General features: G+C 33.9%; 6 protein-coding genes and 1 long non-coding RNA gene across 8 annotated transcripts; 2 read left to right on the top strand and 5 right to left on the bottom strand.

Moving 5' to 3' along the window:
• The first annotated feature begins 120 nt into the window (after window positions 1-120).
• On the top strand, window positions 121-2998 carry LOC106759704 (protein NUCLEAR FUSION DEFECTIVE 4). Its single transcript, XM_014643016.2, has 3 exons — window positions 121-703; window positions 1146-2044; window positions 2503-2998. The coding sequence occupies exons 1-3, from the start codon at window positions 374-376 to the stop codon at window positions 2966-2968; spliced, it is 1695 nt and encodes a 564-aa protein (XP_014498502.1). The 5' UTR covers window positions 121-373; the 3' UTR covers window positions 2969-2998.
• Window positions 2999-3119: 121 nt separating this feature from the next.
• Window positions 3120-4619, bottom strand: LOC106759705. Its single transcript, XM_014643017.2, has one exon. The coding sequence runs from the start codon at window positions 4076-4078 to the stop codon at window positions 3482-3484; it is 597 nt and encodes a 198-aa protein (XP_014498503.1). The 5' UTR covers window positions 4079-4619; the 3' UTR covers window positions 3120-3481.
• A 2400-nt stretch (window positions 4620-7019) lies between these two features.
• LOC106761593 (amino acid transporter AVT6E-like) lies at window positions 7020-9080 on the bottom strand. 2 transcript variants are annotated; one of them, XM_022781180.1, is made up of 2 exons: window positions 7897-9080; window positions 7020-7791 (listed from the first exon to the last, which is right to left on the bottom strand). In XM_022781180.1, exons 1-2 carry the CDS (start codon window positions 8766-8768, stop codon window positions 7356-7358), a joined length of 1308 nt encoding a protein of 435 aa, XP_022636901.1. In that variant the 5' UTR covers window positions 8769-9080; the 3' UTR covers window positions 7020-7355. The 2 variants fall into 2 exon arrangements, with proteins under 2 accessions (XP_022636901.1, XP_014500643.1); XM_014645157.2 differs by having other exon boundaries at window positions 7022-9080.
• A 1960-nt stretch (window positions 9081-11040) lies between these two features.
• On the bottom strand, window positions 11041-14175 carry LOC106760523 (boron transporter 4-like). Its single transcript, XM_014643947.1, has 13 exons — window positions 14060-14175; window positions 13857-13939; window positions 13573-13765; window positions 13360-13498; window positions 13092-13257; window positions 12845-13011; window positions 12594-12767; window positions 12404-12499; window positions 12205-12321; window positions 11788-12110; window positions 11404-11683; window positions 11195-11320; window positions 11041-11088 (listed from the first exon to the last, which is right to left on the bottom strand). The coding sequence occupies exons 1-13, from the start codon at window positions 14173-14175 to the stop codon at window positions 11041-11043; spliced, it is 2028 nt and encodes a 675-aa protein (XP_014499433.1).
• Window positions 14176-21243: 7068 nt separating this feature from the next.
• On the bottom strand, window positions 21244-23407 carry LOC111241689. Its single transcript, XR_002667955.1, has 2 exons — window positions 23197-23407; window positions 21244-21624 (listed from the first exon to the last, which is right to left on the bottom strand). It is a non-coding gene; the product is annotated as an uncharacterized LOC111241689 (long non-coding RNA).
• On the bottom strand, window positions 21286-23203 carry LOC106759937 (amino acid transporter AVT6E-like). The gene has a single exon (XM_014643332.2). The coding sequence runs from the start codon at window positions 23095-23097 to the stop codon at window positions 21652-21654; it is 1446 nt and encodes a 481-aa protein (XP_014498818.1). The 5' UTR covers window positions 23098-23203; the 3' UTR covers window positions 21286-21651.
• A 900-nt stretch (window positions 23408-24307) lies between the features above and the next one.
• Window positions 24308-26846, top strand: LOC106759711 (splicing factor 3A subunit 2). The gene is made up of 6 exons (XM_014643025.2): window positions 24308-24675; window positions 24759-24835; window positions 24957-25022; window positions 25113-25187; window positions 25304-25378; window positions 26054-26846. The coding sequence occupies exons 1-6, from the start codon at window positions 24354-24356 to the stop codon at window positions 26483-26485; spliced, it is 1047 nt and encodes a 348-aa protein (XP_014498511.1). The 5' UTR covers window positions 24308-24353; the 3' UTR covers window positions 26486-26846.
• Window positions 26847-27949: the final 1103 nt, after the last annotated feature.

Raw genomic sequence — 27949 nt, 5'->3', positions numbered from 1 at the left:
TCTAATAACCAAAATATTTCTAAAAATTGAATTTTTTTAGTGGAAAAAAACTTTAATCATTAGCGATTAGTTTTAATCAGAAGAGCAAAGTTACAACATAGAGACAATTAGGTATGGACAGTTTGGTTTCACTGACAGATGAAGAAGGTCGATATTCACGAGAAGGTGATGAAAGGGACAAACTTTTTATGATAGTAATTACATTCTCACCTTTCATGATTTCATTGATGGGAATCACAGAAAACAAGGTGGTGGGTCGGAACCAAACATAAAATTCTGTAAGTGTCATCTTCCAAGTTCGAACCTTTCTGCCTGTGGAACTTTATATAATCCTACCCAACACTCAGTGTTGTGATAATCATTTTCAAAAAGAATGGTGAAGTTGGTTGTGAAAGCTGGGAGCAGACCTCCATGGGTGGGTCTTGCATCTGCAGTTTGGATTCAAATAGCAGTTGGAAATCCATTCAACTTTCCTCTCTATTCTTCTGCCCTCAAATCTGTTTTGTCTCTCAACCAGCAACAGATCACTATTCTCGGAGTGGCCAATGATGTTGGGGAGAGCATGGCTCTGCTTCCAGGCATTGCCTCCAACAAATTCCCTCCTTGGGCTTTTCTTCTCCTTGGTTCTCTCCTTTGTTTCTTTGGTTATGGCCTTATCTTCCTTACTGTTACACAAACTGTTTCCCAACTCCCTTATATCCTGGTAGTTCCTCATTCCATTCCACACACATACATGGGTTTTCTCACACATTTGGTCAATTTTTTCTCGATAATACAAAAATGGACAAATAAAATATATATTACCGGTCATGAGATAAGTAATATTGTGAAAAACCCACTTATATGTGTGTTTTCTTTTGCTAACTTTCCTATCAGTTCACCTTCTGTTGTTAAGTGTATTACTTTCTGACCTCTTTTTTTCTCTATGACTTCTTACAATTTGGGTTTGGACTTGACTCGTACACTAATAACTTCCCCTCTCTTAAAAACATTGTTTTGATCATGTAACTAGCCAAAATATCTGTTAATTATATGATCAATAATTATATGATCAAAATGGTGTATATAAGTGTGGGACTTTTCTCTTTGCGAGAGTTTTTAGGATTGAGTTAGGTCCAAATCCGGATTATAAGACTACTTGACAGATATGCCTTGCCCTATGTGTTGCCGCTAACAGCAGTGCATGGTTTGGAACAGCTGTGTTTGTCACCAACATGAGAAACTTTCCTCTCAGTAGAGGCACCATCTCTGGCATTCTTAATGGTTATGGAGGAATTAGTGCTGAAGTATACACCTTAATATATAGCTTGGTGCTGAAAGGGTCTGCTTCTAAATTGCTTTTGTTCCTTACTGTTGGACTTCCTGCTGTATGTTTATTGATGATGTTCTTCATTCGGCCTTGCACTCCTTCTGGTGAAGACTCTTCAGTGCATGTGCATTTTATTTTTGTCCAAGCTGCAAGTGTTTTGCTTGCCTCCTATCTTGTTGTCACCACAATTGTGAGTGACGTGGTCTCTATAAATGATGCTGTAACCTACTTCTTGGTTGCAATAATGGTTTTACTTCTGATAGCTCCCCTTGCAATTCCTATCAAAATGACACTATTTCCTTCTAATTCCAAGTGCAACGTTTCACTGGTTGGTTCTTCAGATAATTTGGCATCGGAGAGTGACATTTCAACGCAGACAAGTCCATTGCTAACACCATCTTCCTCAGCTGCTATTCTTGAAAGTTTTCATGAAAGGGGTGATGTCTCGGATGTTGAGATGCTCATTGCAGAAGGACAGGGAGCAGTGATGCAGAAAAGGAGACCTAAGAGGGGAGATGATTTCAAGTTCTGTGAAGCTTTCATCAAAGCAGACTTCTGGCTTTGCTGGTTTGCTTATTTTCTTGGGGCCGGCTCAGGAGTAACGGTTCTCAATAATTTGGCTCAAATTGGAGTTGCCTTAGGTGTAGAAGATACAACCATATTATTGTCAGTCTTCAGCTTCTGCATATTTATTGGCCGCCTTGGCGCTGGTGTTATTTCTGAATACTTTGTCAGGTATTATATTTATTCATACTTGGATTATTTTTCTTAGTGTATGGTGATCTTGTGTAGTCTAAGCTGGTGATCGACTCACATACCATATATTTTTTAGAGCATTCCTTAGAAAGAGATTATATATATATGATCTAAATCCAACTCATATAAGGAACTCACACCACTTTTAGTTTAAAACGTCTAAGACATTGGATTTATGATATTATTTTCTTATATGAGGTGTAATGTTGTTGGACATAGATTAATACTTGGATTATTTCCAAGAGTCCCCATCGAAGTAGTTTTCTAGTTGTGTAAGGACTTGACCCTCAATCTTTTCTTCCTTGTGAACTGAATCGTGAATTTGTTATCATGTTATAGCAGAACTTGAATTGTGTTGTGATAGCTGTGAACTTGTGACTGTCTTTTACTTGGTTCGGGGCTTTGAGCTTATACTCATGAGGTTGTTATCATGACAGGTTGATAGCACTACCTCGAACATTTTGGATGGCATGTGCACAAATAATCATGATCATAGCATTTTTATTTTATGCTTCTGCTCTGAACGGCACTCTTTATGCTGCAACTGCTCTACTTGGTATCTGCTACGGGGTTCAATGTTCTATAATGGCTCCAACCGTCTCAGAGATTTTTGGTCTGAAACACTTTGGTGTTATTAGTAGCTTCATGATGCTAGGCAATCCAATTGGTGCCCTTATTTTCTCTGTTTTTCTTGCGGGCAACGTGTACGATACAGAAGCTGCAAAGCAAGGAAACTCCACCTGCTATGGTGCAGATTGCTTCAGGTTGACTTTTCTGGTTTTGGCTGGTGTCTGTGGACTTGGTACCATCTTGAGTATTATTTTGACAATTAGAATGCGACCAGTATATAAAATGTTGTATGCTGGAGGTTCATTTCGTCTATCTCAGAATTCAGGTCACTGAGGGTGGACACAATATTATCTGCCTAGTAATATATGCAGCAACTATCCAAAGCATATTTATGACTTTGATATGTTGTTCTTAAAAATTTATGAGCCCACCGTTTACTTGATTGATATTGGAAAAAGATAATAAAAAGAAATTACCAAAGAAATAAGATATAGGAGTCCTGAATTTGATTTCATCATTAGAGTAATACAGTGCCTAAAGTAAAGTCAGGCAGACTAACGCCCAACTGCTTATGATTCAAAATACAAGTTATATACTTCTTGCTGTATAACAACCTAGCTAAATTTCTACCTCAATATTTCTCTGCTCAAGGTGACTCAAACAGATGCATCTTTTCCCCTACCAAATCTAAAGGACATGAACATATATAACAGTACAAGAAAAAGAGAGTAGCTGAACACTAGAACAGACAGGGTGCAAAACTTACCCTGATCTGGAAGAAGCAAAACACTCAAATCTCTCAGGGAAAGAACCTTCAAGTCAACTCTCTCAAGAAAAGAGAAAACTTCAGTTAGGCTTTAGATCCTGAAACATGGTATCCCACTTGATCTCTTCAACAGCAGCTGACCAGTACCCATCTCCATCATCATCACCATCCATCTTATCCTTCTGGAAATGATACACCACAGGACTGGAAAAACCATCAAGAACAGGATGAGCTGGAACCACTGTGGGACTTCCATTTGTTAGAAAGAGTGGCTCTTGCTTGGCCACCACCAACTTTTTTCTCCTCTTCATCGTAGCAATCTTCCACCGTGTCCCTAAACCATTACTAGACCTTGGTGGAGGCACCAAAACAAGTGCTGATGATGATTCTTCTTTGTGCATCAGTGTCCTCACATAGTTAGCCAAGTTCCTCTTTGTCCGCTTGATTGCCACCACGAGCTTTGCCACCGCGCGTGGGCTCTTTCCCTTCTCTTTTCTAGCGTGCTTCAGGATCTCTAGTCTGTGCTTTGCTATGGAGATGCCCATGCTTTGAAGAAACTCATGGTTGAAGTAAAACATGTCATCTTCTTCAAGCTCGTTGTGAGCAAAAGTAAGGCCATACTCGTACACCAGAGATGGCTCAAGCCCAGTTTTGGAAAGCCACGAAAACCAGTCCATCTCTCTTCACTAGTCAGTTCAAAAGAACTCGTGGATCACGATTCTGTATAATATGCATCACTTCCATCCACCATTCATATTTATACATACAGTAGAAGCCAAAGATGGTAAACCCACCCGATTACCGGTGAGATTAATCCTTCATAATTCACTAGAAATAAATAAATAAAAAGAAAACGAGTTTACATGGTAAAAAGTAAGTAAAAATCTTATCTTTAATGGAGTTTATACTTAATATGATAATAATAAATGTTTCAAAAATAAGATAAAAAAAAGTAAAGATGGAAAAGAAGGTAAGAAATCTAATGGGTGGCTTTGGACTTTGGATTTTGGAAGGAGGTGATGGCTGTGCTTTTTGTAAAAATAAAAGTTTGGTGTTGAATGTTGAGACAGTAATAGTATGTGGCCATGTGGGGGCATGTAAGCCATGTTCACTGTTTCCCCTTGAATAAGGCCAAAGCCTCATCACTCATCAGACTTTGAAGGATGAGACCAAAGGGTTTTCATGGGAACAACTTGTGCCGACAATCATGGCTTCGACGATGTTGACGACCAATTAAACCACCCACGGCTCTTTTTGGTGTACTTTCTTCATGGCAGAGTTCGGAATAAGAGATTTCAAACCAGGAAAAAGTTGTTTTAATAATTTTTTAGTTGGGATTGATTTATTTCAAATATTTTTTTAAACATAAATTTTAGCATATTAATAAAATAATAATATGTGTTTTGATATAAAAAATTATTAAAATATTATAATCTTTCAAATTATGCATTTTGTAGACGAATAAGAATAATATGACACAAACATTTATTTAACGTATCTAACAAGGACAAAATAATATAATTATAAAAAAATAAAAAAATAATATCAAATGAATTTATACGTGTGAAAATATTTTTTTAGATTTAAACTTCGGTTAATATGAAACCAAGACATTGAATTATAAAGCTCGTGGATTTAAGAGTGTACATTGATATCAATCAACACAGGGTTTAAGGAGTGAAAAAATTTTGTCTTTTAGTACATTTTTATCCAGATTTTTAAAAAGAAAGAACATACAAATTAATCAAAAGTCTGAGATGACTTTTCAACTACGAAAAAGAAAGTAATGATTTTCTTCCTATGAACCTTGTCCAAAGGCAATACTCCATTGTTTTTTTTTGTTAATTATAAGATTTTTTTTTTAAAAACTAATTTTTTTTCCCAGGATTCTTTGTACTTTAAAGATACGTGAATTATTTTAAAAACTAAACTAATTGACATACTTTTACCAAAAAAAAAAGTAAATATTTAAAATAAAAGGCAATAGGTTTTTTTTTTCTTGAAACACTTAAAAATATAAAAAAAAAGTGAAAGAGTTTTGAAAATAATTATCAATGTTGAAATTGACTTGTATATTGTATTGACTTTGATTTTAACAGGCATCGCAATCAAAATAGCCTCTAATTTATGAGTATCTTGTAAGTTGCATAATTAATATTGCGTGATTTTTGTGCGACTTGTCATGTAGCTTCATTCCTTCTTACCATCTGAGAACAACTGTAATGAGAATTTTTTTTTTATCTTTTTTGTAAAATGGTTATAATATATAAATAAATGATAGGATGATAACTTTTACGTTCATTTAATATATATTTATTTAAAAAGAAAATATAAAAAAAATAATATCAAATAAATATAAAAAATTACACGTGAAAAATATAATATTTTTATATTGTAAATAATCATGATGGTTACAGAATTTAATTTTTTGTTTTATAAAAAATAACATTTGATGTGACTAAAAGTTAATGGAATTGTTTTGATTTCATGCTTCTATCGATTATATTTTGGATCCATGCAATTACGGGTTCACGAGCACAAATCAAATATCGCAGCACTGTTCCCATGTGATTAGTATTAAATAAATAATATAAATAAATCAAAATAAAAATATGATACTCTCATTGCAGTATTAATTTATGGGTCTGTCTTCCTAACAATTGAGCTCAATTTAGTTAGATTTTTATCATTTAAAAAAGAAAAATAATATTTTAACACCATTTTTTAACACTGTATACGTGTCAAAATGTGGTTGGACGATTTTTAATTAAAAAAACTGAGACAATAGTGTATTTGAAAGAGAAAAATCAAAGGTTTTTTATTTGAAATCGTCCAATCACATTTTGACACATGTGTAGTGTCAAAATTAATGTTAAAATATCATTTTTCTTTAAAAACGTGAGTTTTTTTTTTTATGCGGTGCATTCTCCATCAATACAAAATGATCATAAACATAATATTTGGAATATTTATTATAAAAGGGAACAAACCTTTTATAATAGTAATATATGGTTAGATCCCAACATAAATAATCACATTATTTATTTATCATATAAAAATTCGTTGAATTTAGAGGTGGTGATACAAACAAGACCGGAAACGGTGCAGGAATTAAATGCAAAGGTATAAATTAATTAATGAAGGATTAGATCTCACTAAACACGGGATTAAACATAATCTAAAACACTGCTGCGCATCAACCTAATTAATTTTAGATGCAAAGATAAATTTAATGAAAAATCACATAAATGACAATAGAACTTTGGAAACTATGAAATCTCACAATGAATAAAAATAAATAAAATAAGTAATATATAAATAAAAAGATTTATAAATTTATAGTGAAATCATTAATATATTATGTATAAGTTATTAAACTCAAAAGTTTGTAATATATTATGATGTAAGTGAGTTTTAAATCTAATTTAATCAACTTATTAGATAAAAATTTTTAAACCTAACTCAATTCTACAAATTAATTTATTAAATAAAATTTATATATTACTTATATATTATAATTTGATAGATAAAATTTATATGTTATATATTATAATTTCATCTAGTTTGAAATTTCGTTTTCTACAATGAAACCATGACCTTAGCGTGATGTATTGATGAGTGTAAAATGTGGAGCATGTGAGTTACGCGGTGTCAGAACTACGAACTGGTCTTTGAAAACATGTTTAACCAGTGATGCTCACTGTCGCAACATTAATGGTATAAAGATACAGACCATGTTACTGCACTTAAAAGAGAAGACTAGATGTGCTATCGAAATTTGTATACCAACCAATCACAACTTGTACTCTATATCTTATTCTATCACATGAGTCATCGATATTCAATGTAATCACATGTTTTTCTCTTAATGAGTGAAAAATTGATAATGATGTTAGAATTCCAAATATGATTATAATGTGTCATGATACTGTTCCTGGTTATCAAGTTATGTGACTAATAAGAGTTAGTCTGAAGGCTATAGACATTGCTAACAACTCCTACTATGCTAACAGTGACAGCTAATAGCAACATCAACCATGACAAAACCCATTCCCCGTAGCTTAGATCTCCGAGATGTTTTAGTCTCAATGAAATAAGAGAAGGAAATATAAAACCCAATGAAACAGCGGTGGTTGCGCCAGTGAACTTAAAAGCTGTCCAGATGTTTGGAATCATGGTAGAGGCAATATATATGAGGACCAACAGAGCCGCAGTCAACCCCAAAGATCTCTTCTTACTTTCTGAAAGAGGAGGTGATCCCTCAAACAATAATTCGTCCACTGTTTGGCGCAGTGAAAAATGAATAACAGGGAAAACAAGTATCAAATGAAGAATGTAGCCAATCCGGACAATATAGTTCAAGACCGAGCTATACCGAATTCCAAGATCCCTATCAAAATTAGTCAGCACATCAGCCTCTGTGTCTTTCCCAAATAGAAGGTAACCCGATATGGAAGTGGAAGCATAAACTAGGATGCACAAAACTGTGGTGTACCTCCCAACCGTGTTCATCTTCTGAGGAGATCGTTGTTCAAGCTCATTATATATTGGCGGCACATTAAACTGGGAAACATATGCATTGGTCATGATGGGTATGGCAACAAGAAAATCCAAAATTGCAGTTTTTGAGCTAAGATCAGGAGCCAATCTGGGAGAATCAATCCGTCCTTCCACGAGCTTGATGAAAGCAACTGTAAAAACAACAACGACAAACAAAACAGCTAGAGCCACGGAAGCAGCTGAGGTCAAGCTCAATGAATCAATCTTGTCAAGTGAACAAAGGGGAGCAAGGAAAACCACCATGACAACCAAAACCACAATCGTTCTTTGATCCCATTCCCCATTCCCCATTAACTGATCAAAAACCCCCATGTGGTGAGACGAACCAGACATAACATCCCCCATGATTATCAAGTAAACCACCAAAACACCGCCATTGTTCAAAATAATGCAGATTTCAGACAAAATCCTTACAGGCTTTCCCATTGCATGCTCAACAACCTCCCCATAGGACGATGCCTTACACAAAACAGAAAACCTCACCAACAATTCCAAGCTAATTTCAGACAAAATTCCCATAAGAATTATCAAAATAATCCCCAAAACCAATCCTAGAACTTTCATAGTGGCAGGGAGAGCCATGATCCCTGCCCCAATAACTGTGGTTGTTAAATTGAAAACAGCCCCAGGTATCCCAGAGCCTTTATTGGAGCCTATAACAAAGGGGTAATTATCGATGTACGTATGGAAATCGTCATCCTCGTCTTCCAATTCAGATCCCAAATACAGTTCAGATTCCTTAAAAGATGAATTGCCTACAGATTTTGAGGACTCCTTCTGACGCTGCAATTCATTTCTGTTAGACATGATTCCGCACTTTCGGAGATGAATAAGAATAATAATAATAATAATAATGGCGTCGAGGAAGAAGACTCTACATATCTGACCAGAGAGAAAAACAAAAACAAAAACAAAAAATCTTTGGTTGTGGTTATGCCGAAAGAAAGAGTGAAACTAGATCTTTGGGTCAATGGATATTCCCTCCGATTCTCCGTCACCACTTTCTACCGAATATCATGTCAAAACGGAAGGTGCTGCTATCCTTTTGCTTCCCAAACAAACCTCTTTTCTTTCCGCCACCACTCTTTCATTATTCTTTTTGCTTAATTCCTAACTTTTTTTTTTTTCTTTTCTTTATCTGCTCCACTACACTAATCCTTTTACTTCTATAATTTTATTCTTCTATACACTTAATATTACTAAATTATTTTATAACCAATGAAAAATTATATCCACTTAATTTTTATTCTTTTTTGTATTTCACGTTTATTTAAATATTCATAAAATATATAAATACTTTATAAAAAAACCATCATCAATTTTTCAAAACACATTATATATGATTATATTAATTATAAATTCATTTCAAAACTTATAAATACAAATATGAAATATAAAAAAATAGATAATTATATTTATTATGAATTTAATTTTTTTTATTAACAAACTATCATGATACTAACTTACCTTTGGTAAGTACACCCTCACATAGTTTGAAGAGAAAATGTTACATACTTAGAATAAATGTATATAACTAAAGCTGAAAAAGACCGTTAGAAAGCTAAGAGAAAAATACGAAGAAGTGTTTTGATTGTAATTTCTAACCTCAATGAAAATATATTTTTATCCTTGACATATTTTTGGTTGAAGTGCATCGCCGATATAGAATTTCAAATTAACACGTTTTAGGTGAGGGATGAAATATTCAAAAGATAAGAAATCAATTCTCATGCCACTGTAACCGATTTCATGACATTGTAAAAGAAAAAGAAATCGTTTTCCATGACCCTATAACCGATTCCGCTGAGAGAAAGATAAGGTTGTTTTGATTTTACTTTCGATTAATTTGTCTGAAAAGTTTTATGTTGTTAGTTGTGACTAAAATTTGCAATTGATACAGTTTTTAAATTTTTATTAAGCAATTAATAAATTGACCTAATATTTACAATTAATACAGTTTTTAATAAGGAATTTTACGCTGGTCAAGTAGAGAATCCACATATCCATGAGTGTTGCCGATATACGGTGTGTTGTCGGAGCTATTAATCTATGTTGTTCAGTTGTTATGTAGTTTTGCCAAGATGTTAAGGCATGCTGCCCAGCTTTCAACGTGTGTTGCCCTGTGAAGTTGAGCTTGAAAGGCTTCACAGTGAGTTCTTCATTGTTGTTGTCGACCTTCTACTAGTATAAAGTCTTGCGTTCAATTTCATAATACCAAAAAGCCAACGTAAAAACATGATCAATAGCATTCTTCTAAATAAATATTGAATTTTGACATCAAAATTTATATTTTTTAATATCATATAGTTAATTAAAGTTGAAACATATTAAAAAAAACAATTGATGAAAAATATTTGGCACAAAAGTAAAAATGTATTCACGAGTCAAATATCATAGTTTCATATGTCAAAAAGCTACAAGACGTTAAGATATCATTTTAGAGAAGTTATATATTAGTGAATTCATTAAAACTTTAGACGAGAGAGTGAAAATTTATTCATTTTATCTTTACGCGAAACCTTCTTCTCTATTCAAACTCAAATCCTTCTTGGATGAAACTTTTAGCAACAAGTACATGTAATCTTTTTTTCGTTTTACACAAATGCACCTTCAATAACAATTTTAGATATAATTTTCTTTTATTTTGATCTATTAATTTCATGTTCAGGTACTCTTTGAAGGATAGACACATTTTTTTTTCTCTCTCACTAGCGACAATACTTTATTACAATGAGAACTCATCTTCAAAAATATTAATTTCGTTTTTATTTTTATTGAATATAAATTGGTTGAACTTACTGGTTTTATTAAACTTGTTTATTGTTAAACTTGTTTATTGTTTTTACATTAGATACATTCAAACTTAAGATAAAACTAAAAATATTCAAACAACTTGAAAACTTGTTTTAAGCACAAAAAATCATGAGAAGCTTCTAAAAAAGTTTATATCAAAATTCAAAATCTAGATGCATAAAATATTTTTACAAAATTTGAAAAACATAAAATAATTTGAGGAAAAATAAAAAATAGTCTTTTTCTCTAGAAGTACAACCAGTTTCCCAGATTCATCTGTAAATCCCTAACAAGTTGGATTTGGATCTGGAGATCCGGTTTCCTCAGAGTACACCTGTAAATTCTCAACATTCAAACAAGCACAAAAACATTCAAGTTAGAGAAAGAAGAAAAAATGTTAACCAAACAGTTGAAATGAGTAACAGTGGAATTGTTGTCACCTGGGGGTTTCTTTCCTCACTAAAGCTGACATTTCTAACCCTCCACTCCCCTCTATTTGTAGTTAACTCATCTAATATTTCAGCATCAACTATTTCCATTGATTCATCTCTTGGTGATTCTCCCTCCTGTTTAAAGTAAACAAGCTCTTTCGTATCCCACATCGGAGTGCAATTTAAAGAAGAATTAAGACGAAATGGAGATAACATACCTTGAAAGACCTATTGAAAGTTAGTCCTGGAGAAACAACTATTTCTTCGTATTCAGCTGCATCCAGTTCCCTAAGATGGTGAGGCTTGAACAACTTGGGGAGTATATGCTGCCTCAGTGTTATCAGGAAAAAGAAAGGCAAGGGGAACAATATTCCAACTATGGGAATCCATGTCACTCCAAAGCAAACCAAGAAATACATACATTGGAAGAGTGTAAACAATACTATGTATTTGTAAGGTACTGACTCAGCATAGGAAGCATGATCCCCTTCCAACAACCTGCGAAGATTATATAAAGGTTGGTGTTAGAAATAGTAAATATTGACAGTGGAATAGTTTCATGCTTTAGTAAAATTGTTGAAAGAATAGTAACTTGTACTTACTTGTGCCACCTACTAGGTGTTACAAAAAGGAGTAAGATCCTTTCCCAAAATTGATTTCCTGGAAGACTATCAATGGCCATGTAAGCAAAATATCCCCACAGAACTGAAGTTGGTATCTTTCTTATGGCAGGCATGCCAAAGACTGATGCTCCAACAAAGATTGATTGTAAGAGATTGCTCACTCTCTGCTCTTTTACTCTGACAGGCAAATATGCATCAATGTGTTTTTCAGGATCAAAGTTACTCTTTTTGTCATGTCCATTGTCTTCACCGTTTAAGACAACATTTTTCAAATCCTCTAGTTCTTTGTCCACTGAATGATTCTGCAGGCAATCAAATTCACGATCAAAAGAAAACTTAGCCATGTATCAATTGTCATTGGACAAGGGCAAGAAGATTAAGGGCTTATATCTTTACATCTGGGCAGTTATCCATTTCTATAAACACCGCATGCATATTTCCATAAATTTCAGAATTGCTAGCTTTAAGATTTATGCTTTCCTTAGCACTTTTAATCATTTTTTTTCGGATCATCTGTCATTGAAAAAAAAAAAATCTTCATATCAAATATCTATTTCAATTATGATAGTTATTAACATTCACTTATCATATCCACCCGTTTCTTGAGAACAGCGAGGCTCTTAGTGTGCATAGGAGATTGAGGAAGAACTCCATTTGAAGGAGGTAAGCCAATCAATCCACAAAGCAAAGTCTGAATTTTTTTATCCAAAGAAAATCATCAATTCTCGTCAGATCACTACTATAAATATGATCATTAAACAATCAAGTACAAGAGAGAGATATACCGTTAGTCCCAGCAACAATATGTCATAGTGGTATGCAGAAGGTTTCTTGAGATTGAATTCCTTCTGTTGTGCCATCTGGGAAGCAACACTATGGTCAAAGAAGTAAAGCCCCGCTATCATTATGGCAGGAATAAAAGCAGCAAAAATATATGACGGAGAAACTTTCCCCATATCCTGCAGAAGATGTTGTATAAGTAATGACCCAAACTACTAAAGTAAGAACTGCTTTGACTATATGAATTATAGATTACTTTGATTACTGTCCAGTGATATAAAGATGTAGACTCCCAAACAAGAGGAGAGGTGAGCCTTCTAGGAACTCCAGAAGGCACTTTACTCGGTACTGAGAATGATAGTGCTGTCCACACCACCACCATGAAAGGTACTCCATAGTCTGCAATGAAACTTCTAAGCCACCCTGTTCAACAAACAAACTATGTCAGATTCCTAACTCCAACCATGCTATGGTTCAAATCACTTGAAATTCACTTAACAAACCTGTGCCATATAACCATGACCTTGCTCTTCTGCTATTTAAAGACGTAAAGAGAAGGCCAAAGGTGAATATAATGCCCATCAATCCATTTGCATACAGCCAATTAAAATGGTACTTTTCCAATGTTGGGTCTCCCTCTTTAGGAACATTAAACTCACTTACAATTCCCTGAACTTGCAAAAGCTCGTGTCAAAGTACTTTTTCCATGTCTTCTGCCAAATCATGTCTAATTTGATATTTGATACCTAAACTAATATACCACAAACTGACCTTTATAGCCTCTTGAATGAACAAGACTGTGATCAACATGCCAAAAAGCTCATCTGCGATCCTTGTGAATCTATTGATTATATTTCCAGCATTGAATATTGCTAGAAGAACTAGCAAGAGAGCAGTCCATACACAAACCCTGGGACGTTAATTATATCAATTAGACATTGATTTCACAATGAAGTTGAATCATATAGAAAATGTTTTCCTTACCATCCTGCCCAAGCTAAAAAGAGTTCTCGTCCCACGGAATCCTTCTCTTTGGCAAAGTTGTACAAATAGGTGTACATAATGATAGTGGGCTCAGCTACTCCTACGATTAAGAGAGGCTGGCCACCCAAAATTGAATGTATGATTCCACAAATAGCTGTAGAAGCCAGCGCTTCTACAGTGCTCAAGCTTCCATCTGTATACAAACAATAGTGAGTGTGTTACCATCTTTGATTTACAGATACATGTTAAGACAAACAAGACAGGAGAAGAAGATAAAAAAAAACCTGTGTCTCTACTTAGCTGCTCGCCAAAGGCAATGACTGGAAGAGCAGAAGCAAAGAAAATATAGGTAGTTGGGGCCAATATTCTGTCAAGAAAAGGAGAGTGTTGATTAAAGAGTATTATTGTTTAAAAGTCTGCTTAATGAAGATCTGATATATATATATATATATATATATATATATATATATATATATATGAAACTTACGCCGTTTTTGAATAGAGACCAGTCGTCCAATCATCCTTGTAGAACTCCGCTCTTCCTTGAAGGTCCTTTTTAACACCCTCCAATGGTGTTTTTAAGCTTTCCATATCTGCATCCATGATGAGTCATACTCATTAAAAAATTCTTAAGCATCATAGAAAACGAGAAACTAGAAAACATAACACGAATATACAATCACATATACACGCCTAAGGTTTCTCTCCATTGGCTTCACCATCAAATTTGACTCGAAAAAGGACACGTGAACCATACTGGAACACTCAAAAGAAATGAAAAAATAGAAAAAGACGAAAATGAATGACTTCACACACGCGATTTACTTTTAGTTTCTGTGTTGTTTGATCAATAAGAAACCATAATGAAATAGGTATTAATAACACAAACACGATACAATGGAACTCATGATGAAGACAAGAAATTAAAATTCCGACAACATAAAAAAAGAAACCAAATTCTTGACGTTTGCATGTACATGCAAAATTGATATACAAACAAACGAAAACTATTGAATAAAAAGAAAAAGTATAATATCATGCAGAGAAAATTAATGCATAACTATATTATATGTTGTTAATATTCAATGCAGAATCGATCATAACAAAGAAGAAAAGAGATGATAAGTAGCGGAGACTTTGAGGTGGTAACGAGGAAAAGAGCAAAAGTAGGATTTGAATTGGTTCTTGGATTGAGTTTTGGTGCTTTTATTACGCAGACCAGAGCCAAAATGCACTTGTTCAAAGAAAGAAATCCTGTATGTTCTCCACTTTCACAAAAATTATTGTTTACAATTCTTAAAGTATTCCAAAAACATTCCACAGATCCGAAGAATCCTGTATGTTGTCCAATTTCACAAAAATTATTGTTTACAATTCTGAAAGTATTCCAAAAGCTTTCCACAGATCCGAAGAATGTGTTATATTTAAGACACAATTTTTTTATATTTATTTGATATTATTTTTTACTAATTTTTTTTATATTTTTAAAATTATAAAAGTTTACTTTTTATTATAATTTATTTATTTTTTTAATGTAAGTTAAATAAATATAAATATGTATTATTCTATCATTTTATAATTATGAAAACTAGGTTGCACTTTGATATGAAGGAAGTTTTTGGTTGAAGAGGAGAGAAAAAGATACTTCTGCAAATTATCATGATGATATTTTGACAATATTTTTTGATAATTTTTTTGATAATAGGACATGTGACATCATTTTATTAGTCTATTTGAATTTACGTTTAAAAAAATATTTAAAACAGATCAATCACAAACTGTCATGTATGCGTTGTCAAAAATTTATTAAAAAATTATTGTTAAAAAGACTTTTTTTCATAAGAAACTATTAAAATTTTGGTGGAGAATGTGTTCAATACCAATGTTTTCCTCTTTTCTCTCTGAAAAAGATACAACAATGTTTTGAACAATTGTTATAGGTGGGGATGGATTTCTTTTTCTATTCAAGTCCACAACCAAATTTTTGTAAGGAATCATCTCTTAATTTTATTTCATTAATTAAATCAACTATGAAAATTTTATTAACTTTTTAATAATTAATTGAAATGTTACAATTTGTATGATCTTTTATTGGTTGACAAACATCAATATTATAAAAAAAATGTCTCATGAAGAATAAATATTTATAAATGTTATAATATATAAAATAATAATCCATGAATATATTTAAAATTTGGGTTAGATACGTTTATAGTCCCTATACTTTGGGGCGATTTTGGTTTTAGTTTCTCTTTCAAGCTAAGGTACAAACAAAGTTAAAAAAAATTGATAAAAAAGACTAAAACCAGAGTTTTCTAAAGTTGAAGGACTAAATTGTACCTTAGTTTGAAAGAGAGACTAAAATCAAAATCACCCCAAAATATAGGGACTAAAAACATATTCAACCCTTAAAATTTTGTAGATTGCTAATAAATTTAAGAATGAAAATAGGAAAAATGAAGGTGTATTGATGTATTGTTTCTTATTCCTCATATATATATATATATATATATATATATATATATATATATATATATATATATATATATATATATATATATATATATTACTTTTCATAATTTATTCATTTTATTTTTTTTAATTATTTGATAAGTTGTGTTTTAAAAAACTTCTGGAAAAAAGTTGGTTAATCATCTATCGACAAAAGACCATTTTAAACTATTTTAAAAGCTTAAATAAATAAGCTTATTTAAAAAAAAATAAGAAATCAAATTGATCTAAAATACTTGAAAACATTACCATTATAATTTATTCTAAGCTATAATGAAATCACCATAGCAAACAAAATATAGTATAATTATAAAATATTTTATACAACATGATAAATTGATTACTGCATTATACAAAATTTATTTAAGATTTAATGATTTAATTAATTGTTTTAATTAGAATGTAGACATTTGAGACCACACCTTAATTACGATAATTAAATATAACATATAATAATATTTTATAATAAATTTAGAAGATAAAAATCAATTAAATTTTAAACGGTTTTCCTTTCAAACACAATTTACATTTGTTTATATGTATAACAATATCTGGAAGATTTTACTTTTGTTCATTTTTTTTTCACTTTTAAACACATCTTCTTATTTAATTAGGAGTTCTTCAGGGTGTGAAGTTTTTTAGATAAGAGAAACTACCTTATATGATTTATATGATTGTAAAGGCAAACTTTAAATTAGAGTTCTTTTATGTGAAGGTTTTAGAGAAGAAATTTGGTGTTATATGCTGAGCAAAAAAAAGTTATATTGTTGTGCCTTATTCTTTTTTTTTAACATCCCGGATGTTCCGAATCAATAAATTTTTAGTTTTAAGAAAAAAAAATTAAAAGAATATTTATTTAAATCTTAGACGGACAAATAAATATTAATCCATTAAACTTTAAATAAAAGAATATTTATTACAAAACTTGTAACATCCAACACAACTTCTAAAAGAAAAAAAAATAAATCAAGTTAATTGAAAATGTTTGAAAGTAAAACAATAAGAATTGTTTCCGATTTTTGAGGGAAGCAGGTTTTGTCCGAAGGAAGGCAAACAATCATGAGGGATGTACACGGATTATATGGACCTCAACAAGAGTTGTTCAAATGATGCTTATCAGTTGTCAAGCATAGATACGTTGGTGGACGAAACGTTAGGGTATCAAATCCTAAGTTTCTTAAACACATACCTAGGATATACAATCAGATATCAATGTACCCACCTAATTAGGTGAAAACAATTTTCATCACCAAGCGAGATAACTTTTGTTACTAGGTTATGTCTTTCAGCCTAAAGAACGCACAAGCAACTTACTAGAAGTTGATGGATAAGATCTTTTATCACCAGATTAGACAATGCATGGACGTATACGTTGACGACATGGTGGTGTGTTCTCAATCTGTTCAGGATCATATGAGAGACCTAAAGGATGTCTTTGGTTAGGTCAGAAGGTACAACATGAGGCTCAACCCAGCCAAATGCACATTTGGCGTAGGAGCGGGAAAGTTCCTGGGATTTATTTGACCACACAAGGAATCGAAGCCAACCCTCACAAGTGTGCACCGGCTTTGGAGATGAAAGGCCCTCAAACCCTGAAGGAGTTATAGCGGCTGCTGGGCTGTCTAACCTCCTTCTTGTGTTTCATTATGAGACTGACCGAGAGGATTAGACAGTGCTGAAGAAGATGAAGAAGGATTCCCCAATGGGATGAGTAATGCGAGATTGCATTTGCTGAGCAATGCGAGATTGCATTTGCTGAAATTAAGGTCATTCTGACAAGTCCACCGGTATGACCCGTTGATGAGTCAATATTTTATTGATTTCACTTAGTTTATTGTGTAAGAATTAATCAGGGAATTGTGCTTAATTGTCCGGTGTTTTACCGTTTTTCCTAATTATGCTTAATTTGACCGGAAATTCTAATTTTAATTAATTTGAATTTTCTGAGCTAATTATTTGCATTATTATTTTTAGGCAAAATTTTGGAAACACATTTTGGGACATTTGGAGGAGACAAAATAAATTGAAGACTCTCAAATTAGACATTTTAAATTTCATTGTATTGTAATTTTTATTGCTTAAACTTTTTGGACAAACCTTTGCACATTGGACCATTGTTAAAAAATTATGAGGGACCCAAATTGTAGGACACTTGTCATCTTAGGGTTTCTTTTTATTTTAGGGTAGACCCCACCCTAATTTTAGGGAGACTTGGCCCCTTAGAAAGCAAGCAGCCGTCATTTCTCGGAGACCTCACCGGGGCTGCAGTGAAAAACGTTTTTGGGGGCTAGAACATTGTTTTTGGCAGTGCAACTTTCTTTGAATCATGTTTTTAATAATGGGTATTGGGTGAATTTAAGAAGCATTATTCCCTTCCTTTTACGCATGCTCCATCAGACGTTGTGACACCACATTGCTTTTCATTTTCAATTTCTTCTCTTTAAATGGAAGAACACGGTGCATTCATTGTTTTATATTTCTTGCATTTAATTTCGGGTTAAATATGTTTTTTGTCCCTCAACTATTGGCTGTTTTTGTGTTTAGTCCCTCTTTCAAAGTATGGTACAATTTAGTCCTTCAACTTTAGAAAACTATGATTTTAGTCTTTTTTACCAAATTTTTTAAACTTTATTTGTTGTTTCAAGCACGTTACATTATAGCATTTGGATTGTTTACACATTTTGACACATTTTTGCTTCAATGTTAACTGAGAAACGCGTTTGAAACAGCAAATAAAGTTAAAAAAATTTGGTAAAAAGGACTAATACCAGAGTTTTCTAAAGTTGAAGGACTAAATTGTACCATACTTTGAAAGATAGACTAAACACAAAAACGGCCAATAGTTGGAAGATGAAAAACATATTTAACCCTTTAATTTCTTTTCTTTCTTTGTGGAGAGGAGGCGCTGCATCCAATTGGGTTTAGAATGAATATAGGACACGTTATTTTTCAAAGGGAGAAGCACTTTATTTTCTTGGAAGAAAGAAAACTCATTTGCGCTTTCGTTGGAGGGACACGCGGCTCATGGAGTGACCAGCAAAGGAATTCATTTATCTTTGCTAGAAGAAGTGGCACACATGGATTCAATTCTCATCTAGGCTTTTAAAAAGAGAAGTGATGCACGGTGACAGCCAGCAGGTTACGTCCTGCAATGGGAATTCCAAAAAGTCTTAGTTTTACTGTTTTTAATTATGCTAAGTGTGCATTAATTTTTGGTTGGAGATAAAACTTAGATTTTTAATTTATGTGCATAGTGACAGCTGCCATGTAGTGTTCGAAAGGTTGTCCCCTTTATTTTTAATATATCTTCATGTTTGAACCAAATTTTGGTTTCTTTTTATATATATTAGAATGTTGTTTTGCAATGGATATAATTAACATTTCATTTTTAGTTTTAGTGTCGCATTTTAATTACTTTAATTATGTTTAGATATTTGTTAGTTGTAGTGTTGGGTTTAATATTTTCTTTAGCTTTAAATTAGTTTGAATTGTAGTTTAGTTGTCTTTCCTTTTTTTAAATTAGTTTTGCATTTGATAGTTTTAAATGTGCTTACACTCTCTGGGCTCGATTTTAAAAAAATAACTGCAACCACACCAGAGATCCAAATGCTACGTTTTATATATCACATGAAAGATAATTGAGTCTACTTTCCAGGAAAAAAAACCTCGTCTCATTTAGAGCTCTGTAGAAAAAGTTATGGGTAAAACATTGAGCAAAGGTCAGAGCTGTCCAATTCCAGCGTGAATTTTCGTAATTATTCGTTTTTACTGTTTTAATTTCATTTTCATGCATGGTGAAACCTTTTCAACCCCCCCCCCCCCACACACACACACATTGTGTTAGACCTGATTCTGAACCGCAGTTGGTCCTTGTGAGATGACCTAGGAGTCATTCCCTAGCTATATTGCATTTCTAAATTGCAATTAAATTTGTATGGGCCGCGACAGCCCATCACCCGTCCTGTTGAAGACAATGAATTGTTTTGTACTTAACGGTCTCAGATGGGGTCATCAGCACGACATTGGTGCAAGAAAACCCCAACCCTAATCTTGTTTATTTTGTTAGTAGGGTGTTGCAGGATTCGAAGACAAGGTACCAACAAGTAGAAAATGTAGCATTAGCTTTGCTCACTATTGATAGGGAGAGCTTTAACCTCCTTACATATCTTTGGTTTTTATGATGAACAAAGAATGATTTTATGGTTTTTTACACAACAAATGACATAACAATTGTTTTACCTTTATCTTGTTTGTGCTTGATATATAAATTCATTATGGTTAAATGGATCAAGCTTAAAACAAATTAATAATTACATTTCTAGTTGAAATATCGATTAAACATTAGATATAATCAGTTAGAATTCACCAGATCAGTTAGTATGCCTAACAGGGACAAACTATTCAGTAATAATCAATTATATAGGATATCTAATCAATTAAAATAGAAAACGTGCCATAATATGTTTCATAAGTGATATAATTTGTTTAGAATGAAAATTAGATAAACAATTTGATTAAGTATTGTAATAATCGATTACATAAGTTATCTAATAGATTAAATCAGTTTACTTTGTCTAATCCTTTACATTTATAGCCTAATATATTATAACGGTTAAATATTTTCCAGTTTATGAGGCCGAAGCTACGTTTGATGGATCACATAAGGATCAATCTGTGTTATTATTATGACGAAATAATATGTTTGCTCAGATAGATAGTTCAGTCTACCACTCCAGGGAGAAACCAAACCAGTGAATGTTGGTATTCAAGCTCTACTACCCAAGTCTAAACAAGAATGGGTAGAAGAAGGAAAGTGAAAAGAAAACAAACAAAGCTGCAGCACTACAAGATTCACTAAAAAAGGTGCATGTAGCTCACCTGTTTTCATGCCAAAAAAAAACTAGGGCAATTTCATTTGGGAGATAATTTGTGCTCAAATTCAGGCTTATGTTTAACAAGTTGTCTGCATTTTACTTTCAATGTCTACTTTCAATGTGATACAGATATAATGTTATCCAGTTGTGCATGATTGTTATGTAATGAGGAGTTGCGGCGTGTGTCTCATTTATGGTGTGGTGTATGCAAGGTATTCATTTACTTGATTCCCAAAAGCATTTTATAACAAGCCTACACATGCTTTGAAAGCAACTAAAACAGAAATTGTCTACCAGAAAATGAAAATAAAACGTGGAATGTGCCAGATAAGCAATTGCAGAATCTGCTACAAAATGTTACAACATCAACCTTGTGGAAAATCAATGAAGAAAAAAGATAATACTGCCATAAAGATCAGAACTGTATACATACTGCGGCAAACTGATAAGCCACAGTCCTCTGGTCCTGAACCAATTGGTCATCAGTCCTCAAAATTGGAGGACGTGTTGAAGGTTTATATGCATCTCATACCCTATATATCATAGCCGGAGCAAAAATAGTTTTCCCATGTTACAAAACAATCCTGCGCACCCCATCTTCTGCAGTTTGAATCACATTGCAGCAGAGCCAACGAAGAAATGTTTACTTTAAATTACCACATGATTCCTGTAAAGAAGAAACCAAATTGTGTGGCTAAGACTTACTCTCAAGGCTATAAACATTGCTAACAACTCCTACTATGCTAACAGTCACAGCTAATACCAACATCAACCATGACAAAACCCATTCCCCGTAGCTTAGATCACCCAGATGTCTTAGTCTCAATGAAATAAGAGAAGGAAATATAAAACCCAATGAAACAGCCGTGGTTGCCCCAGTGAACTTAAAAGCTGTCCAGATGTTTGGAATCATAGTAGACCCAATATATATGAGGACCAACAGAACCGCAGTCAACCCCAAAGATCTCTTCTTACTTTCTGAAAGAGGAGGTGATCCCTCAAACAATAATGCGTCCACTGTTTGGCGCAGTGAAAAATGAATAACAGGGAAAACAAGTATCAAATGAAGAATGTAGCCAATCCGGACAATATAGTTCAAGACCGAGCTATACCGGATACCAAGATCCTTATCAAAATTAGTTAGTACATCAGCCTCTGTGTCTTTCCCAAAGAGCAGGTAACCCGATATGGAAGTGGAAGCATAAACTAGGATGCACAAAATTGTGGTGTACCTGCCAACCATGTTCATTTTCTGAGGAGACCGTTGATCAAGCTCATTATATATTGGCGGCACATTAAACTGGCAAACATATGCATTGGTCATGATGGGTATCGCAACAAGAAAATCCAAAATTGCAGTTTTGGAGCTAAGATCAGGAGCCAATCTGGGAGAATCAATCCGTCCTTCCACGAGCTTGATGAAAGCAACCGTAAAAGCAACAACGACAAACAAAACAGCAAGAGCTACAGAGGCAGCCGAGGTCAAGCTCAATGAATCAATCTTGTCAAGTGAACAGAGGGGAGCAAGGAAAACCACCATGACAACTAAAACCACAATCTTCCTTTGATCCCACGCCCCATTCCCCATTAACTGATCAAAAACCCCCATATGGTGAGAGGAACCAGACATAACATCCCCCATGATTATCAAGTAAACCACCAAAACACCGGCATTGTTCAAAATGATGCAGATTTCAGACAAAATCCTCACAGGTTTTCCCATTGCATGCTGAACAACCTCCCCATAGGACGATGCCTTACACAAAACAGAAAACCTCACCAACAGTTCGACGCTAATTTCAGACAAAATTCCCATAAGAATAATCAAAATAATCCCCAAAACCAATCCTAGAACTTTCATAGTGGCAGGGAGAGCCATGATCCCTGCTCCAATAACTGTAGTTGTTAAATTGAAAACAGCCCCAGGTATCCCAGAGCCTTTATTGGAGCCCACAATCACAAGGGGGTAATTATCGATGTCCGTTTCGAAATCTTCATCCTCGTCTTCGATTTTGGATCCCAAATACACTTCGGATTCGTCATAAGAAGGAATGCTTACAGATTTTGAGGACTCGTTCTGACGCTGCAATTCTAAATAGGAGCTAACGGGTAAAGAAGAATATTCGTTCCTGTTAGACATGATTCCACCCTTCCGGAGATGAAAAAGAATAATAATGGCGTCGAGGAAGAAGACTCTACAGATCTGACCAGAGAGAAAAACAAAAACAAAACAACTCACAGATCTTTGGTTGTGGTTGTGCAGGAAGAATGAAACTAGATCTCTGGGTCAATGGATATTCCCTCCAATTCTCCGTCACCACCTTCTACCGAATAACATGTCAAAACGGAAGGTGCGGCTATTCTTTTGCTTCCCTCTTTCTTTCGGCCACCACTCCTTCACTTTCTCCTACCTTTTTTTTTTTTTTTTTTTTTATGTGCTTCACTAAACAAATCCTTATATAATTTTATTTTCTGTTTATTCAAATATTCATATAATTTATGAATATTTTATTAAAAAAAAACCCTGAATTTTTCAAAACACATGACAGATTCAGAAATTTGACCAATTCCAACAGACAAATTCAGAATTTTCCCCAAATCCAAAGTTTGTATATAAAGTACAAGGCTCGTATATTATACTGCAAAAAATATCTTCCTTTTTTAAATCAACATAAAGTTACGTGTTGTGTTATACCATTTATTTATTATGTATTAATTATTACAAATATTATGTTATACCATTTTATTTACAATAACTTTTTTTATATCCATCTGTAAACTTTTACGAATGATTTTTGGAGTGCTAAAATTATATATATATATATATATATATATATATATATATATATATATATTCTTTAAAAAAATGTTACATTAAATTGATTATTAACATATGATATAAAAAAATTGAGTTGATTATGTTTTGAGATCTTAAAATCTGGATGAAAAAAAAATCCAATTGTGATCTCCTAACTAAAAAATAATAACTTATTGCCTCGAATTTAATTTTTAGAAATTAAAATATGTTTTACAAATTTGTATAGCTAAACTATATTTGAAGATTCAAAATTAAAATATTTATATTGGTATCTTTATTGAGTTTATTACTTTACTTCATTGAAAAGAAAGTAGCTTTTGATTGTAATAATTTAGCTTTTAGCTATTTAAAAACAAAACGTGACAAACACGTATAAATAAAAAGTGATACATACCTAAGTGTAGTAAATAAAAACACAACTAGTAAAGGAGTAGGAAAACTGAAATGAATAATGGGCTAGGTGTGAAAGAATGGCCCAAGGGCCCAAGAGCCCAAAAGGGAGGGAAGAAAATAACAAGATCTCAAAAAGCATGTGGCGGTAATTATCAATATCATTGGTAAGTGAAGTGGTGTTAGAGATGGATCGAGAATGGGGATCGAAGCCCGGGAGCGGAGGCGCGGCGTCGGCGCAGAACGAAGCCATCGACCGGCGAGAGCGTCTCCGGCGACTGGCTCTGGAGACGATAGACCTAGCGAAGGACCCGTATTTCATGCGGAACCACCTTGGGAGCTACGAGTGCAAACTGTGTCTCACTCTCCACAACAACGAGGGCAACTACTTGGCCCACACTCAGGGCAAGCGCCACCAGACCAACTTGGCCAAACGTGCTGCTCGCGAGGCCAAGGACGCCCCCGCTCAGCCCCAACCCCACAAGCGCAAAGTCACCCTTCGCAAAACAGGTGCCTCTTGTTTATTTTTCCCTCTTTTACCCCTTTTCACCGTTTGCTAATTTAAACAAACATTTCGTGTGCCTTTTTCGCAGTTAAGATTGGACGCCCTGGGTACCGTGTGACCAAGCAGTATGATCCTGAGACCAAGCAAAGATCTCTACTGTTCCAGGTTCTTTTTTTATATCGATGCATAATTCACTCTCTTTTTTTAACATTCTCTGATAAAATGATAATATTATGCATAATTCACTCTTTATATTGTGCCTGTTTTTAATTCTGTGATGACGCAGATTGAGTATCCCGAGATTGAAGACCTTGCCAAGCCGAGGCACCGCTTTATGTCCTCCTACGAACAGGTCAATCCTGGTGATTTTGTTCAATGCTTTCTCTCAAATAGTTGTCAATAAATATGCTGGTGTTTTAGTATTTCCGTTTTTCTCTTACAGAGGGTGCAACCCTTTGATAAAAGATATCAGTACCTTCTGTTTGCCGCTGAACCGTATGAAATAATTGCATTCAAGGTATTTTCGTACATTTGTTTGTGTATTTGTTTTGGTCTTCCTCTATAGTTTGATTTTGGCCGTGTTTTTTTCCTTTTGTAGTTGTAGAAATTTGCTCAATTAAGCTACATTTTCAGGTGCCCAGCACGGAGATTGATAAGTCTACTCCAAAGTTTTTCTCGCACTGGGATCCGGACTCAAAGATGTTCACGGTTAGTTCATGTGCTCCTCTTGTCTGTCTGTGATGGTAAACTTGATCTATGCAAGTGCCTTCGTGTTTTGTGATCCATGCAAAAAACAAAGAAACAACTTATTTTTAAAAGTTTAACTGGAGATGAACTTAAGGTAGCTTTTAACTTTACAAGAAAGGGACAGTGAAACCCCACGAAAGATGATTAGTTGTAGACATGTACAGGCCGTGAATCAGTGTGTTTTGATACCAGAACATGAAAATTTGAACATGCATTTGATGAAAAAGAAAAAGGTGTGGTGCTACATTTGGATTGGTTTGCAGCTTATTTGACAAATGTTTGCTGTTAAGAAATAAATTTAAAAAAAAAAAGGTAGTTTTCAGTGGCTCTTTTTAAAAACTTTTGATTAAAACCTGTTTTTAACGTTAAATTAAGCTACGTAAACCTAAACTTTGCCCCTAGACATCCACACACAAGGTTGATTCAAGAGAATCCAAGTCATTTTAATTGTTTGCCCATTTAACTATCAATACAATCTAATTATTCAAGCATTCAGCAGCAGCAGAACTAGGTTGGGAATTTCCTGTCTTCTTTATTGCTTTCTTTTCTTGATGTTTTTTATATATGCGGTGTGCACTAGTGATTTTTAATTTCCCCCATCTGCCACTGATGACTTCAATTGATAATTGTCTGTAGTTGCAATTGTATTTTAAAACCAAGCCACCGGAGGCAAACAAACCACAGCCTCCCTCTGCAGCCAATGGCACAGCGACATCTGGTGTTCCACCAAGGCCTTTGCCCCCACCACCTCAAGCTCCACTACCCCCACCTCCTCCTCCCCCACAAGGGCTACCTCCTGGTGCACCTATGGCAAATCCTCCTAGAGCTCCTCCACCTCCAATGCCAGGATCCATGCCACCTCCCCCTCCTATGGCTGCAGCTAACGGTCCTAGACCTTCTGGTGGAATGCCATCTGTACCACCCCCACCCCCTATTGCAAGTGGGACATCCGGTTTCAACATGGGTACTAGACCTCCATCAATGCCTCCTCCACAAGGTTTTCCTACCCAACCAATGCAGAATCAGGGTGTCCGTCTTCCTCCGCCACCCCCTAACATGGGACAGTAGATCCTTGAGCTTTAGAGCAGCGAGCGTCATCTGATTGAAGTGTTAAACAACTGTGGTGGGATGGCCCCTGTCCGTTAAGGACGTGAACCGTGGGCATTCTGAGTCTATGTTTCGTAAGCAATACACCAAATTACCTGTACACACTCTTCATCGTGTCATTTTCATATTTACAAATTAAGATGTTGATGTATCAAGATTTTGGTATTTAGTATTGATGGCTTTCGAGTATTGACCTTGTCCACAGGATTAGGTTTCAATCGCTTGATATGGTTGGACTTTTTTTGTTTGCTGCAGATAATTTAGGGTTAAAGGCTTGATCGTGTGATTTTTTATGTAGTAGTAGCCATTTGATTATGGAGAATCACAGGGCCAACTATTAGTAGTGTTTTATGTTTTTGCGTTTTGGTGATGTTCTCATTTTGGGATGCATGTTTTTTCTTGTAGCTGGAGAGAGATGGATAAGGGACATTGATGAGGGTGTTTTGTTTTTACGGGATATGTTTCATTGCCGGAAGTATGGAAATTACATCCTTCTCTTTCTTTATAAATACAAAAAATATTTTTTTAATAACTAAAATATTTCTAAAAGTGAATTATCGCAAGCGGTGTTAAAAAACATTTTTCTAACTGTTAATACTAATATTCTAGTATTCAACAAAGATGAACTAGATGCTTATCTTCCTTTCTACTTGGTGGTGGAGTAAAATTGATGAAGACATGAGACTTATTTTGTTAGGCTAAATTGAAAAATTGTACTGTAACTCCCACGTGTATAGTATACCTGTGAGAATCGTGTAACAATTTTCTCCTTTTGTAAAAGCTGACGCTGACGTGAACGGGGTTGTTTTCGCATGTGCGAGTGGAGTGGTGCTGATTGCACCTTATCCACATGTGTGAAGGATGTAAAACCTCTATCACAGCTTCATGCATTGAGTTTCGGTTTCAGTTTTGCTATTAATATTAGATAAAAGAAATAACATAATTAAGTTAAAAATATATATTTATTTATTTATACAATTTGGAGGCCAAAATATTTTAAAATTTCAAACATAGATAAATTACAACTTAGAAAAAAAATATATTTAATTCTACCAATACCAATAATAAGTACTATACCTAACTTTAAATAGATTCACCAATATTCTTTTCTATTTGTTCTGTTATATCAACAAATAATTATAGTTAGTTTCCAATCGCTAGTAGGGACCATCATGTTGGCAATACATAGTATTATATTCAACACGCAAATGCAAATATTCAAATTAAAGCATTTCAAAGGACCACTCAAGTCAATATCTCATTCATTCCTTTACAAACCATGTTGAATCCTCTTCAAATCTATAGATCTCGCCATATAAATCATGTTTTAGTTATTAAATAAATTATTATCATATAACATATAAGAAAAACGAATGTAAAAGTCTTGTAATTATCTTACTAAATAATTTTAAGAATTTTCTTTTG

The sequence above is a fragment of the Vigna radiata genome, chromosome 5 (assembly GCF_000741045.1).
Source record: "Vigna radiata var. radiata cultivar VC1973A chromosome 5, Vradiata_ver6, whole genome shotgun sequence".
NCBI classification, from domain to species: domain Eukaryota; kingdom Viridiplantae; phylum Streptophyta; class Magnoliopsida; order Fabales; family Fabaceae; genus Vigna; species Vigna radiata.
The sequence above is the reverse complement of the archived record's forward strand: the minus strand, read 5'-3'. Positions and strand labels throughout refer to the sequence as shown.

What these genes read in the sequence shown, in the direction of transcription:
- LOC106759705 (XM_014643017.2), bottom strand. Translation starts at nt 4,078, where the DNA reads ATGGACTGGTTTTCGTGGCTTTCCAAAACTGGGCTTGAGCCATCTCTG.
- LOC106761593 (XM_014645157.2), bottom strand. Translation starts at nt 8,768, where the DNA reads ATGTCTAACAGAAATGAATTGCAGCGTCAGAAGGAGTCCTCAAAATCT.
- LOC106759704 (XM_014643016.2), top strand. Translation starts at nt 374, where the DNA reads ATGGTGAAGTTGGTTGTGAAAGCTGGGAGCAGACCTCCATGGGTGGGT. An exon ending in CCCAACTCCCTTATATCCTG is followed by an intron (nt 704 to 1,145) that starts GTAGTTCCTCAT and finishes ACTACTTGACAG; the next exon opens with ATATGCCTTGCCCTATGTGT. An exon ending in ATTTCTGAATACTTTGTCAG is followed by an intron (nt 2,045 to 2,502) that starts GTATTATATTTA and finishes TTATCATGACAG; the next exon opens with GTTGATAGCACTACCTCGAA.
- LOC106759711 (XM_014643025.2), top strand. Translation starts at nt 24,354, where the DNA reads ATGGATCGAGAATGGGGATCGAAGCCCGGGAGCGGAGGCGCGGCGTCG. An exon ending in AAAGATCTCTACTGTTCCAG is followed by an intron (nt 24,836 to 24,956) that starts GTTCTTTTTTTA and finishes GTGATGACGCAG; the next exon opens with ATTGAGTATCCCGAGATTGA. An exon ending in CGGACTCAAAGATGTTCACG is followed by an intron (nt 25,379 to 26,053) that starts GTTAGTTCATGT and finishes AATTGTCTGTAG; the next exon opens with TTGCAATTGTATTTTAAAAC.
- LOC106759937 (XM_014643332.2), bottom strand. Translation starts at nt 23,097, where the DNA reads ATGTCTAACAGGAACGAATATTCTTCTTTACCCGTTAGCTCCTATTTA.
- LOC106760523 (XM_014643947.1), bottom strand. Translation starts at nt 14,175, where the DNA reads ATGGATGCAGATATGGAAAGCTTAAAAACACCATTGGAGGGTGTTAAA. An exon ending in ATCACTGGACAGTAATCAAA is followed by an intron (nt 12,768 to 12,844) that starts GTAATCTATAAT and finishes CATCTTCTGCAG; the next exon opens with GATATGGGGAAAGTTTCTCC. An exon ending in GTGAGGAAAGAAACCCCCAG is followed by an intron (nt 11,089 to 11,194) that starts GTGACAACAATT and finishes GAGAATTTACAG; the next exon opens with GTGTACTCTGAGGAAACCGG.